Source organism: Heloderma suspectum, chromosome 2, assembly GCF_057233095.1.
Source record: "Heloderma suspectum isolate Gila_16-S chromosome 2, 16-S_ref, whole genome shotgun sequence".
Taxonomy (NCBI): Eukaryota; Metazoa; Chordata; class Lepidosauria; order Squamata; family Helodermatidae; genus Heloderma; species Heloderma suspectum.
This window is the reverse complement of record NC_139459.1, coordinates 306,335,441-306,349,377: the sequence shown is the minus strand read 5'-3', so window position 1 is coordinate 306,349,377 and position 13,937 is coordinate 306,335,441. Positions and strand designations below refer to the sequence as shown.

Genomic DNA, 13,937 nt, shown 5'->3' with positions numbered 1-13,937 from the left:
ATGTAAGATTTATGACTTCCCAGCCTGGAATGGTGCCTTTCAATCCAACCCTGTCTATTTAAAAATTGGGAATACTACCTTGATTAAAGTACCTGTAAAAAACATCCAGTGTATCAAATGACCAAAGTTTGACTGATCCATCTAGAGATCCAGAGATAAATAAAGAAGTAGTGCTTGGGTGCAGAAGAAGCTTTGTGACACTTCTTGAATGACCTTGAAATACATGCAGCAAGCAGCCATAGTCATTCCAAGATTTTACTGGGTATATAAAGAATAACAAGAAAACACAAATCAGTATAGGTGTAATAATCAAGTTATGAGTATAGGGTTGGATCAAAAGCTTTTGTTCCACAAGTGATTGAATTGGGGGGGGGGGGGAGAGAAGGGCCTACCTTTTATTATGACTCCCTTAACAGCAGTTTTAAAATCTTACTGGGAGTTGGGGTAACATAATTTGCTCCCCAACTCTATTCAAGGACCTCTTTGCCTGGACCTCTCCCCCATATCTCTCTGCAGCTATGTGCTTGGTTGAGGATAGCAGTCTAGTCTCCAGCTTTTCACTGCTGTGTCTGTTAAGATCCACCCATGTCCTGTGCTTCAATTATTGGGGGGGCAGGGATGGGGGGGGATTATTTGGTTGAAAGAAGTCAGGGGTAGGGGGTTGTAGATATCATTTGGGTGGATCCTGAGAAATGCCAGCAGAAAGGTGCTGGCAGAAGGTGAGTTTCCTGACCCTCCTTCCCCAGCAGCTCTCAAAAAAGCCTCTCCTAAAGCTTGGGGGACTCTCTGGAATGGGCTGCAGTTCACAGAAAGTGCCTCTAATTTTTGGTGATCCACCCTTCCTTCTCAGCCGCCCATACCAGAGCCCACACCATTCTGGAGGATTCTCCAACCTTTAGGAGGGGCGGGGGGGGGAGCTGTCAGGGGAGAAGGAGGCAACTCTCTATCAGCGAACTTCTTCTGGTGCTTCTAAGTATCTATTGAACAAAATTTGAATAGTGTGTTCCATGAACTCTAGGACCTTTCCATGAACAGAAGCTCCTTCTGTAAACAGAACAAAATTTTTAGCTCCAACCCATAATCCACAAACTATTCTCCAGTATTTTACCAAGCACAAACCTAAATCACAGAACTCTACAACTAGAAGAGACTTGAACGTCATCTAGTCTTGCCTTCATCAAGGCAAGATCTTCCTCTAAGCATCAAATAATGCAACAATCCAATATTAAATACCAGATAGCTACCCCCAATCCTAAACTATCGTCCTGACATCTCAAAATGTGTGGTTCACAAAACAGAGATTGTTCTTTTTAAAACCCCAAACAAACCTGGCATAGCAATAAGTCCACTACTAGTTCAGCACTATATATTCCTCTTACGAGTTCATGGCTGTCTCAAGACTCATAAACGCCATGACCCTTGTTTAGATTTTGTGAAACAGAAACAGTACCTCTGTAACAGACTTCCCAATAATTATAATGACTAAATCAAAACAGAGGACCTGGACAGAGAAGAGAACAGAACTTTTTTCTAACTGTAAAGGTCCTTTCTTCATGGTTTTAGCAGTGCAGTCAGAGCAGCTAGAAAGTGGCTTCTCTTGACAGGAAAGGAAAGCAGCGTCACACAGTCTTCTGGTTCTATTGAGGACTGGAGCCAAGATCAAGCCAAAGCTTATTAATCCTCCTAAAGGTGCATCCTGTGGTGGTTTTTGGTACAATCTAACACCGATAATTACATGAGATAGCAACCAAGTTCACATTACATCTTGTGATCTGTCACCTTTTGTTCCTGATTAGCTTTACGCTGCTGGGTTCCTTAAGTAAATGTTTGCATATAATCAAATACATAAGAGGTATTATTTTACTATCCCTGTGACTTTAGTACTTAAACTAACAATGAGAATTCCACCAATTTAATGGAATACTGTAGGTTTAAAACACTTGCATTTTTACTTAACAATAAAAATGTGCTGTGAAATAAAGTATGACAATATGGACAGATTATTTGCTGCTTCAGTGGATCAACTTACTTTCACTGCCTTTGGAGGAAGTGAGCAAAATGTGAATATCAGATGAGTAGACACAGGAGACAATAGCACTTTGGTGTGCATTTCGTATCTCAAGTATCATATTCCCATAAATGTCGTAGCAGAAGAAGTGGCCTTCAGAAAAGCAGTAGTATCTTTGCATAATTACATCAAAATCCATATTTGTGCACCACTTTTTCCCCATGTGTGGATATTCTGTACTGTATTTAAAAACATTATCAAAACATTACAGTGTGAAAATACTGGGAATATTTTTCAATATGATGAAAACAGAGAGTTGTTAGAACCAGATATATAGGAAAAGATGTTTTCATATGAGTGGTCATTCCTGGGCAAGAAATATGGGGTTCTGTGAGGGGAATTCTTCTGCACCCCCTAGCATCATCTCCCACAATCTTCTCGAAGGTCCTCCAGCCTTCTGAAGCAGCTTTTTCTGGAGCCCAAACACTGGTTTAGAACACCAACTGCTTCACCTGTCTTAGGCAAAAAGGAGAGCTAGAGCTAGATGTCATCCACATATTGGTGGCACCTCAGCCCATATCCGGAGATAACCTCTCTCAGTGGTTCCATGTAGAGGATGAAAAGGTTGTAGGAGAAAACAGAGCCCTGAGGAACCATGTAGTACAAATGCCATGGGGTAGAGTAATAATCCCCCAGCATCAACTTCTGGAATCAGCCATCTAAGTAGAAACAGAACCACTGCAATACAGTGTCCCCACATCTCAACAGCCTATCCAGAAGGATAACATGGTCTAAGGTATCAAAGGTTGCAGATATTTCCAAGGGAACCAGCAAGTCACACTCCCCCATCCCTCTCCTGGCACAGGCCATCCCACAGGGCAACCAAGGCAGTTTCTGTTCCAAATCCCAGGCCTGAAGCTGGATTAAGACTTAAATTTTCGGAGGAACAATTCTGGTCATCCAAAGTTGAACAAAAAGTCTATACTATATCACACAGGCTTATTTGTTGATTTCAAATCTATTTTCAGATTGTTTCTGAGGACAAAAAAAAATGGGATTATGATTTTCATTTTTCTGCTCTCCAGCACCTTAACTACCACAAATGACAAAGCCAACATTACAAGGTACAGAAAGAGACAGCAAACCAAAATATTTTTTCCACAAATAGATAGAAAAAAAACATTACCATGTGATTAAAAATAAATTTCCACTGATTTAGGACTGAATTGCAAGTTAAGTTAAATGCATTACAGCATTTTACATAAGTGCTGTTTTATTGCTGCCATGGGAGGAGATCTGGGTTGTAACCATGGTCAGCACGTGTGTGTGTGTGGTGGTGGGGGTTAATCTTTCCTTCCCCTGCCACAGCCCCAACCAAAATCAGACACACGCACCCCACGGCTGAAAGCTGCCTCCGGGAGGAAGCTTCCATTGGTGTCACTGGGAACTTATTCCACTTCGCAAATTGCAGCCGGGGGGGGGGGGGAGGGGAGGGATTAAACCCTTGCCTCATGGCCCCAATCAGTGGTAATTTATTTTTAAAACTATACTTGCATTACATGTTTTAATGCATTTAAGATATGTTCTATTTAGCCTTTATTTATTTATTTATTTAGTGATATCAGTTTGGGCCACGTAACAGCATCAGACAACAATACACTGTCCATATGGAAACCTGGAAGAAAAAACTAGCTTCAATTAAATATGATATGTACTGTCATATACAGTATCCAATGACATCAAACCTGTAATATCTGAGAATTCTCTACATCTGCTATTAATATGTTACATTGTCACTTTCCAGGGTAAATTCCCCTGCCTGTATTACCCAAACACTAGGCAAGCAGTGATTCCTTCAGCACAGGGGGGAAAGGCAGAGGCAGGGAAGCAGAGGGGCATTTTAACGTATTATGCTGTACCAAAAGAATAATGCCACCCCCATACACACGTATATCGCTAATTCTGGCTCTCTGCCAAATTTACTTGAAAGGCTGAAGCATAATTACTTAGCATAAACAAGGCATTTTAAGGATGCTTCTTAAAACTATAACTTGTGAAGTGGCCCTGAGAAGTTGCAGATGCTAGGAGTAACAGAAAGACGGAAGTGTCTCAAGGGGTTAAATGGACTGCTAAGCCATAGGAAGCAAATCACGTAAGGGCTGGAAGAGAGAGACTGGTTCAGAAGATGAGGTACATTATGAAGTGGAGAAGGTGCTACAGCAGGAGCCCATTAATGTATACTTTGAAAGGCATGTCAATATTTGTGACAGTACATGGGGAAGTAGGGCAGGTTTTCAAACTAAATGTGATGTCTGTTTAAACTCAAGTCTGAGCTAATAAAGTGGTGGCAGGGGGTGATTTTTAGAGCAAAAGGAGCACATGAAACCTCTCCAAACCCACTACTTACTTCCTCTTCTTAGCCTCTTCAAAGCTAAAGTGAACCAGGATCATTCACTATACTACCATCAAAAGTCATATAGCAATGATGCAGTCAAGTGGCACGTATACCATTATCAGATGAATGTATTTGGTTATCTTACATTGTAAATAATAATTAAGCATTATTTTCTCATAGTCATACCCCCATATAATTGTGTATTTAGAGTCACATATAGAAATAGTGGCAAGTGATATTGAAGCAATAAGGTGTATATATCATTATAGTAAAGTGGACACATGAAGGCATCTGGATTATATCAATGTTCAGTCCAAAACTCAAAACAAATAACTCATGTACCTGGGGAAAAGGCTATAATTGTACATTGGAATAGGATTAGCCTGAACCGGGACCTTCTTTTCTTTAAACTTCCAAGTCTAAAAGAGAAAATATTATAAACCAACTTGAAAAATTTACATGGCTTGAGTTAGAGATTTAGAAATTTAAGACTGCAATCCTATGCACAATTACCTGGGACACAGTGGGATTTACTTCCAAGTAAATATGCATATGATTGAGCTGTAAGAGTGAAAACATTTTTAGAGACCTATTTACACTTTGGAACCATCACAATTTTAAATTGGTATTACAAAAAACACTGATAACCAGAAGAAATAAAGATGTATTATGTTCTTTTTCGCTAATGAAATGTGTATACAATAAATGAAGACAAAGAAACCAATCTATACTCAAAAATAATTGTTTGAAGGCAAACTGATTCATAAAGGAGTTGAACTGATCATTTTATAGGTTTCTATGCCAGACAAGAATAAACACAAGCCTTTTTTCTTCAACTAAAGCCACTAGTTCAACAATTCAGTAGAAAGAGAATAATTCAATACTCTTTATGGGTCAGATTGTTCTCTGTGATGAAACTCCTAGTATGTTCAGTATTTATGATATGCGTGTCTGCCATTACCAAGTGACACTTTCAAAGAGGATTCAGGGAAGAAAACTACAGAGATTACTGATATTACTGATTCCAGTAAGAGACTCACAAGCCAAAAGTTTTCATATATCCTAATTTTGCTGATCAGTTCCCCAAACATGCAACTTTTCAGTCCTAATAAGTAAGAGACTCACAAGGCAAAAGTTTTTATATATCCTTATTTTCCTAATCAGTCCGCAAAACACACAAATTCTCAGTCCTAGTAAGTTCATGGCGTGCCTTCAAAATTACTACAGAAAATATATAACTTCAGCAACTAATGTTCATATAATAGATAACCAATCACTTACCTTTACTCCTTTGATTCCTCCACAGATGAGTTCGTCTTTCACTGGGTTGAATGATATAAATGTTAACTGTCCTGAACCTGGATTTTCCACTGAGCAAATCTCAGCATAATCCTTGTTGAAAACCTTAAGAAAACAAATGCTGATGTCAAAACTATATTAAAAATCTTGTGGGAGACAAAATAACACACATGCCCAGGATTTGACCATGCACTTCATTTAAGCATCCTGATGCATTGTTTAAAACAGACTCCAGCAGCTACAAATTACATCTGAAAAAAAGGACTGCATCCTCAAAAGATATGGAGCTGGTATATCTAATGACTGGTCCTCATTTACAGACTATGCTTTAGCCAACCTTTTAAAATTAAATTTAAAATCCTTAATTTAACAATCTACATTCTATTTGTGTAGCAAAATTATTTAAAATATTTCTAGGCCGAGTTTCAGCCCAGAAGCTCTCCCAATACACCAGAAAAGTAAGAACATAAGAAAAGCCATGCTGAATCAGACCAAATGCCTATCCAGCCCTGCATCCTATCCAAACAGTGACCAACCAGCTGCCTATGGGAAGCCCGAACACTCAGCACCCTGTGTACATAGGCATACTGCCTGATACTGGAGGTAATATAGAACCATCATGCTGGTAGCCACAGACAGCCTTACACTTCATGAACTTGTTTCATCCACTTTTAAAGCCATCCAAATTGGTGGCCATCACTAGATCTGGTCATAGCAAATTCAATAGTTTAACCACGGAATGTGTGAAGAAATTTGAAGATTTAAAAATCCTTGTGATTAGTTTGTGATATATTTAAAGCACTTAAACACGGTTGTTCAGGGGGAGAAATTATATTGCACAGTTATATTTATTCCAACCTTGTAATGGTACCCACTGTCTCTGTTAATATCTGGTTCCATTGTTCAGCATTAATGATGCATATTCCAATACACTCTCCTCTTATACCTAAATGCATGAATAACATTGTGGCAAATGTCATATTTTTCTTCTGAGATAAGTTTATTTCTTTTTGTTTCATGTGATCATAAACAATACTTGGTTCTGAATTTTATAGTTGATCATTCTTGGCAAGTAAAGTTATATATAACTATCGAGTCTGCTATAGGCAAGCCAAAGGTTAAATCTTCAGATTGAAACCATCATTGCATGACCAAAACATACAATAAATAAATAAATACAACAGTTTCATACTTTATGTGCTGGAAAAGCTAAACTGTGATACAGCCCTAATGGATACAGAGCTGACATAAATAAGCTTGGGAATGAAAATAAGAGGGCTGAGAAACTCTACTCCGGCAAGAACAACTTCTGGATTACTACAGTGAAAATCAATACTGAAATTTCTAACATTATACAGATAAAAAAGGGACACTCTCATGTAACTCTCATTCCTGATCTCACACAAGGATGACTGTCTGACCCCCTATGCTAAAAGCTCTTCTCCACCTCCCATATGTTACATTCATTTACTTTGTAATGGTGCTAATTTAAAAAACAAATGGGGTGCTTGTTCTTCCCATTAAGATATAGTTAAAAACACAACATGCCCTACAATATGTAATATACAGGTGACAATGAACCCCACCAGTTGCAGCATACAAAATGGCAAGCCATGCACTACATTGTGACTTTAAAAGTCTAATTTAAAGCATGTTTACTCAGGGGTTAGAACCACTGAGTTCAATAGAATTTATGTGCTTTGGTCTCCAGCTTTACTGTTTATTCACATGCATATGGGCTAAAAGCAAAATGCTTGTCTGTCTGGCCCTGTCCATAGGACATCTAAAACACCCAGGAGGGCTGAATGGCAACTCCAGTAACAATCAGCACCTAATTTTTTAAAAGGCATCCCCCAAATCTCCCCTTGAGGCAAAATGCAACCACAGAGCGTGAATTACCAGAGACAGGTACCAAAACACTGAAATTATCTGGTAAACAGGGATAGCTGAAGCATATGCAAGTTTTCACAAAGGATAACATGTCTCATGGAAACACATGCAACTGAACCCCAAGAATTTTTCAAAAAGTAAAAAGCACCTTTAAGACAGTATAATTTAGAGTAGAGATGTGGTGCATTAAGGAGCAGCATTTAATCTTTCCCCATCCAGTTTTCAGGGAAATGGTAGATAGTGAAAGGGTTAAACACCCCCATGATGTTCTCCATTCAAAACACCAGTCTTCCAAAGATGCTTGTTACTTTAAAAGATTATGGTTTTTAATTTAATATGGTGTTCGGGCTCAGTTTCACATGTTTGACTATAACACGTGGTAGTCTCAAGCTGCTCAAATCTTCTTGAATTAATTTGTCCCAAACAAGGAGATCTTAAAACTATCCTATTATTTTTACTGACATAATTTGCAAATTGACTCTTTTCTCATAAGAAAAGTACTTCATATCAAGAACAGTACACAACTTTACCTTAATTGCAAAATCTTTTTGCAGAACAAAGTAAACATTGAATTTTTCAGAATAAGTGATGATTCTTGCCATGTTGAACTGATACTTTTGAAAACTCATCTCCCTTTTAACTAAAATGTTAAAACAAAAACAAGGTTAAAAAAATAAAACTGGTAATGTAACCAAGCCTTGTAAATGAACACAGAAAAGTTACTAGCCTGTAAAAACAAACAAACTAGCCTGAGAAGATGCTAGTAGCCTGTTTCTAAGCTGGCTGAAGAGGAAGGGAACCCCCCTACTACACAGCCAGCATAGAAATGCAGGCTACTAGGTTTTTGGCAGACTAGTAAAAAGAACTGCCTTCTACCAAACAGACTGGCAGAGAAGGGAAGGAGTAATCCATCTACCAGCCTGCTCACTCACCTGTATTCCATGACTACCAGGCAAGCTGATAAACATAAGGGTAATGCATCTGATGAAGTGGCTACTGTCCACAAAAGCTTATGCCAGAAGAAATTTGTTAGTCTTTAAGGTGCCACAAGACTCTTTGTTATTTTTAGGGCTAATTTAATCCATACAACCTTCAATAGACCAACTCAGATCAACAGAAGATACAAACAGTTAAAACGATGTTTTATTGGACCAACTTAGGTTGGTATAGTAAGACTATAACAGCATGTAAGTTTCACAAAGGAGAACAAGATTTCAGGACCCTATGGAACAGAGGCGTACTTTGAAGGATGAATTTCCTCACCTAGAACAGTATCCAGTGCTACCTCTGCTGATTGTGTTGTGCCAGCAGGATCCAGTGTCAACACAACCAGAAGCTAGTACTTCCTAGAGTAACCTAGAATGTGTTCAAGAATGGGACAGGTCAGCAAAGCTCCCTTGTGCAAGCTCTGCTAGCATGTTCCATTCTAGAAAAGAGCATTTCAGTGTGTTTCCAGTTGCTTTAGGAAGTACTAGCCAGTGGTGGATCCTTCTGGCACACAGGCATCATTGGATACTGCCCTTAGGAGATGGCTGGGAACATCTAGTGTAAGAACAAATTATCAAATATCTAAATCAATTCTATCTCATTTTGATATAAAACATGTATAATTAATATTTTGCTTCCAATAACTTTGAAAACAAGGAAAGTTTTATTAACTAACCTTATATGTCACTTTTTCAAAAGTGTTCAAAGCAGCTTACACAAAATAAAAATACAATTAAAAACAAAATCGTAACACCACCAGGAAAATACTAAAGACAAACAATGCTCACCAGAGAAATCAACCAAATGGTAGCTGGCAATGAAACATTAAATATTTTCCTGGTGTAAAGCTTAGAGTGGACACACTATATGCAACTACTGTTTGATTCTTCCAGTGAAAGGTAAACATCTAAACAAATGTGATATGTGAAATAAAACAGAAGGCAGATCATAGTTTCAACTCACCAGTACAATTAGGAAGCAAATTCAAGCTGAAAAATCCTTTTCCATCTGCCAGGACTATTCTTTTACTCTTGCTGTTATAGGTTGCTAAAAGGAATTGTGAAGAGGAGTGTTTTGGGAAATGACTGTAGACAAAAAATCTAGTCTTGTGTAACTGGAAAGCATGGTGAGATGCGTGGGGGGTGGGGAGGTTGTTAAATAAAAGCTATTGGATTGGACCCAGACACTTTGAGCGGAGTTCCACTCAGGATACTCCTGCTTGCAGAAAGCGGGGGGGGGGGGAGGCAATTTTAGCCAATTTACCCTACTGACTGCAGCCCCCACTGCCACCTCCCATGCTGTTCCGGAGGATCACCCAAGGGAGCTGCAAGTCGAAGGGGTAATCAACTAAAATTTCCTCCTCCCCTACTCTACCACCAGGATTTCTCCACTAGATCAAAAGCCTTCCATGGATGAAAGGAGAAGTTCCGTTCAAGAAAGGCAAAGTCTGGATCCAAGCAATAACATTTCTCCAGGTATTCTGTGGAGTTTTAAAATATTGGGTAGTTTACTTCGTCTTACCTCCTACTATATCTAAACCTTGCTGGGAGAAGCTTTTAATGAAGACAAAGCCAAAAGTAAGAAAGTTGGTGTTCTTTGCTGTGATTCTGGAACAGGAAGAATCATTTCATATTTTAGAGATACACTTAAACAACTTTGAAAAAAGAGTATTAAAAGGATAATAAAAAATTAAATAAAATTTCAATGAAGAAAATGTTGTCTAGAAAAATATCTGTGATTACTTCCACGTCATTCTATTTCCTCCTGTATATTTAATTCACAGCTCTGGAAATCACATGGAAAAATTTGTGAAAGAAAATAAACTGGACTTTATATGGCATATGTATCCAAATAAATAAATAAATAATCACAAGCACTGCACCTTGTTATGACAATGACTCATTGCAAAAAATGATATAGAAACTGTTTTATGTCAGAAAAAACACCATCAACAAAGAATTCTAACATGTGTAGCATACAAAACTCAAGAGGAAAGAGGTATGGATGCTCATATCCTCCAAAATTTAGATCCTATTCCAGACAGATCTCTATAGATAATACATACATGTACTTACACTTGTGTTGAGTCTTTTAATTTTCGATGCTCTTCAGATTTTGTGACATTTACTTCATCTAGAAAAGTTAATCTTCACAATAAAAAATTAAAAAAATGAATTGGGCAAGAAAGAGATATTAACAAACATTGTGTCAATTTAAGAGAAAACATTTTTAAAATTATGACAGAATAGCACCTATCACTATGTCAGAATTTACAATAGTAGGACACATTCAGAATACTGACGAGAGATGGTACTTTGGTAGTGGGCTTGTCCCATGGTATGTCAAACACAGAACAGTATCCACTGTGAGCACAACAGGAAGCTAGCTCTTCCTTAAGCAACCCCGGAAATGAGCAGAAATACTCATTTCTGGAATGGGGCAGGTCAGCAGATCTTGCATAAAGCAGCGCTAGTGTTTGGTCCCACAGTAAAACAGAACAAGCGGAGGCGCAGTGGCAGTACTGGATAGTGTCCATTGTGAGGGAAATACAAGTTGAACCTACAGCAAATGTTGCGTTGTAGAGGGCTACTGTTCAGGATTCCAGACCCTTCATCCCCCAACCCCCACTTCCTCTAGTCAGTCCACATTCCTTCAGCACTGAGCATGCTCAGTCCTCATTGGGTTGTTTGGTTCCCCCCACCCTTCTTTGGGTTAGGGGTGAGGTAGACACACTGGTGCCCAATCCCAGCTATATTAAAAACTTAGATTTTTTCATCTCTCACTTCTATCCCTGGTGACATTTAAAAATGGTGTGAACCAGGAAATGATCGATCCAGGCAATTAAATGATTCTTGCTACCCTTTTATATCTATATGTCTCTTCGTGCTTTCTCCTTTTCCAGCTGTTCCATTCCATTTCCCCTGTCACCCAGTTTTCAGGGTTTTTTTCCTCTCAGCATTCCGTGGGTACTGAGCGCATGCAATCCTCACTGAGCTGTTTTGGAGTTCCCTGACCCCCTCCCCAGGTTATTTCTTCTAAAGATTTTTATACTTCTGCAAACCTCAGTGTTACCCTAAGTCTGCCAATACCTCCATCTTGAGTGTGGTTGTTGCCATTTTTGCTACTTAAGCAATGGCACTCAACAAACTGAATTAGAATATAGGATGACTGCTCTGTGATTTTTCACATGATCCTAAGTTATTTCTATTTCCATTTTCATTAAAAGGATAAACAAGCATTAATTTTAACAACAAGAACTGTTTATGTAAGCTACTGAAACTTAAATAAGAATCCAACCATGAACCTGGTGGTTCCTCATGGACCTGAGGTCTGTTCAGAATCCACTCAGAATACAGCTTTTACCATACTGGTTCCCTCTCTGTGACATACCCTGCCAGCTGATGTCAGCCATGTATGAGCATTGCTTTGTTTTCAGCATCTGCTAGAGACATTTTTATTTAAGGAAGCTTTCCCTGAATGATTAGCCACAATTTTATTTTATAACTTGATTTTAAGTGTTTTTATTCCTTTGTATTTTGATATTTTGTTTTACTGTTCACTGCTCAGGAATTTTTTCAGATATAACGAAGCTTTTAATAGTGTAGAATAGTATTCAGGCTGTGATCCTATGCATATTTAATTAGGAATAAGAACTATTGAACTCAATGGCCCTGTTCAGGCATCACGCTAAACCATAATGGTTACAGTTTTTGAGCTAACCATGATGGTTTAGGGTGATGTCTGAACAGGTCCTAGTGGTTAACTGAGTGCTACCATAGAGCTCTGCAGCAAGAGCAGCTAAAATCAGCCCAGCCACTCCTGCCAGTGCTCCAGATCTCCATGGTCAAAATCTACCTAGCAACACATGACATGGCAGCCAAGAGCCAGCCTACTTGCTCTCTGTCCCCACTCGCAGTACAAAAACTGAAGAAGCACGCGGGAAGATGCTTTCGATCCCATACTGCTGTTATTGTCACAGTGACCTTGAGCACTTAGCACTCCCAGGCACAAGCACCTGTGTCCATTGCAATAAGGGAAAACATCCCCAACTGCCCGGCAACTGGCCAAGCAGTGTCATCCCTGCCTCAAATGGCACCCCTGCCCCCAAACCTCCAACCCCCAGCCCCTGTGAAATGGCCGCCTGTGGCTACTGTGGCACCAAGCTCCAAGATGGCTGCTGGTACAGCATCGAACACCAACATGGCCGTCCACAGCAGCTTCCTCTACTGAGGCACCCAAATGGCCATCTGCAGCATCTTCCTCTGCTGAGGCCCCAAAATGGCCACCCGCAGCAGCTTCCTCCACTGAGATGCATGGTGACCTGTCTGGAGGATTGCAGAGTTTTGCAGTAACCATGGTGGTTAGTGAATGGTTAGGCTAATCATGTTGCGGGTTGTGATTACCTGCACAGGTGTCAGGGGCTCTCAGCGTGGTTAGCGCTAACCACCCTGCACCATAGTTAGCCTAACCACTCTTCCCCAATGTGTGTCTGAGCAGGGCCATCAGATCTTACTCCTGAATGTTGAAGCATAGGATTGGACATTTGGAATATTATCTTTTTAAATATTAACCACAATGTTCCCAAACTAAAGCTCCTTGCACATTGTAGCATGAAGATAGCACTGCCTAAGAAATGAACAGTGTTGTCAGTTTCAACTACACTGGTCGTTGTTACGGAGGGAAGGGGAATGTTTGGAATCATTAAAGGCCCACCGGATGTGTACCCCTGGATTCTGGATGCAGGATTTCCACACAAACCCAGTACACTATCCTTCTGTATGAACAAATCTGATCTAAAAGTACAATCCACACAGATTCCTGTTTCTGAGACATGATCAACCTTGTGTACATCAGGGCAATTAACTTTTCTATCACTGTTCTCTTACTTGTGTTTAAACTGAGACGAATTAATACTGTATTGTAAACACATACTTTAAAATCCAGAGAAATGCAGGGAAACTTTTTTTAATTGGAGAAATTGATATATTATTTTCATTTTAGAAAGAGGGAAACAAAGGCAGAAAAATATTCTAACAATCCGATCTTGGGGTGAAATTGCTGTTGTTGTTCAGTCGTTCAGTCGTGTCCGACTCTTCGTGACCCCATGGACCATAGCACGCCAGGCCTTCCTGTCCTCTGCTCTCTCCCGGAGTGTGCTCAAGTTTATATTCATTGCATCGATGATGCTATCTAGCCATCTCATCCTCTGCCGTCCCCTTCTCCTTTTGCCTTCAATCTTTCCCGGCATCAGGGTCTTTTCCAGGGAGTTTTCTCTTCGCATTAGGTGGCCAAAATATTTGAGCTTCAGCTTCAGTATCTGTCCTTCCAATGAGCACTCAGGGTTGATTTCCTTTAGGA

At 39.5% G+C, this 13,937-nt stretch overlaps 1 protein-coding gene across 1 annotated transcript in view; it reads right to left on the bottom strand.

The window, feature by feature from the left end:
* LOC146354929 (uncharacterized) overlaps positions 1–13,937 on the bottom strand; it is a 154,078-nt gene that overhangs the window by 135,434 nt on the left and 4,707 nt on the right. Inside the window, exons 2-9 of the mRNA XM_084840190.1 lie at positions 10,655–10,726; positions 10,101–10,186; positions 9,543–9,626; positions 8,123–8,232; positions 5,685–5,807; positions 4,746–4,822; positions 2,030–2,247; positions 93–258 (exon numbers count right to left, since the gene is read on the bottom strand). Of these exons, the coding sequence (XP_084696316.1) occupies positions 93–258; positions 2,030–2,247; positions 4,746–4,822; positions 5,685–5,807; positions 8,123–8,232; positions 9,543–9,626; positions 10,101–10,186; positions 10,655–10,726 (936 nt within the window). The remainder of the gene's footprint in view (positions 1–92; positions 259–2,029; positions 2,248–4,745; positions 4,823–5,684; positions 5,808–8,122; positions 8,233–9,542; positions 9,627–10,100; positions 10,187–10,654; positions 10,727–13,937) is intronic.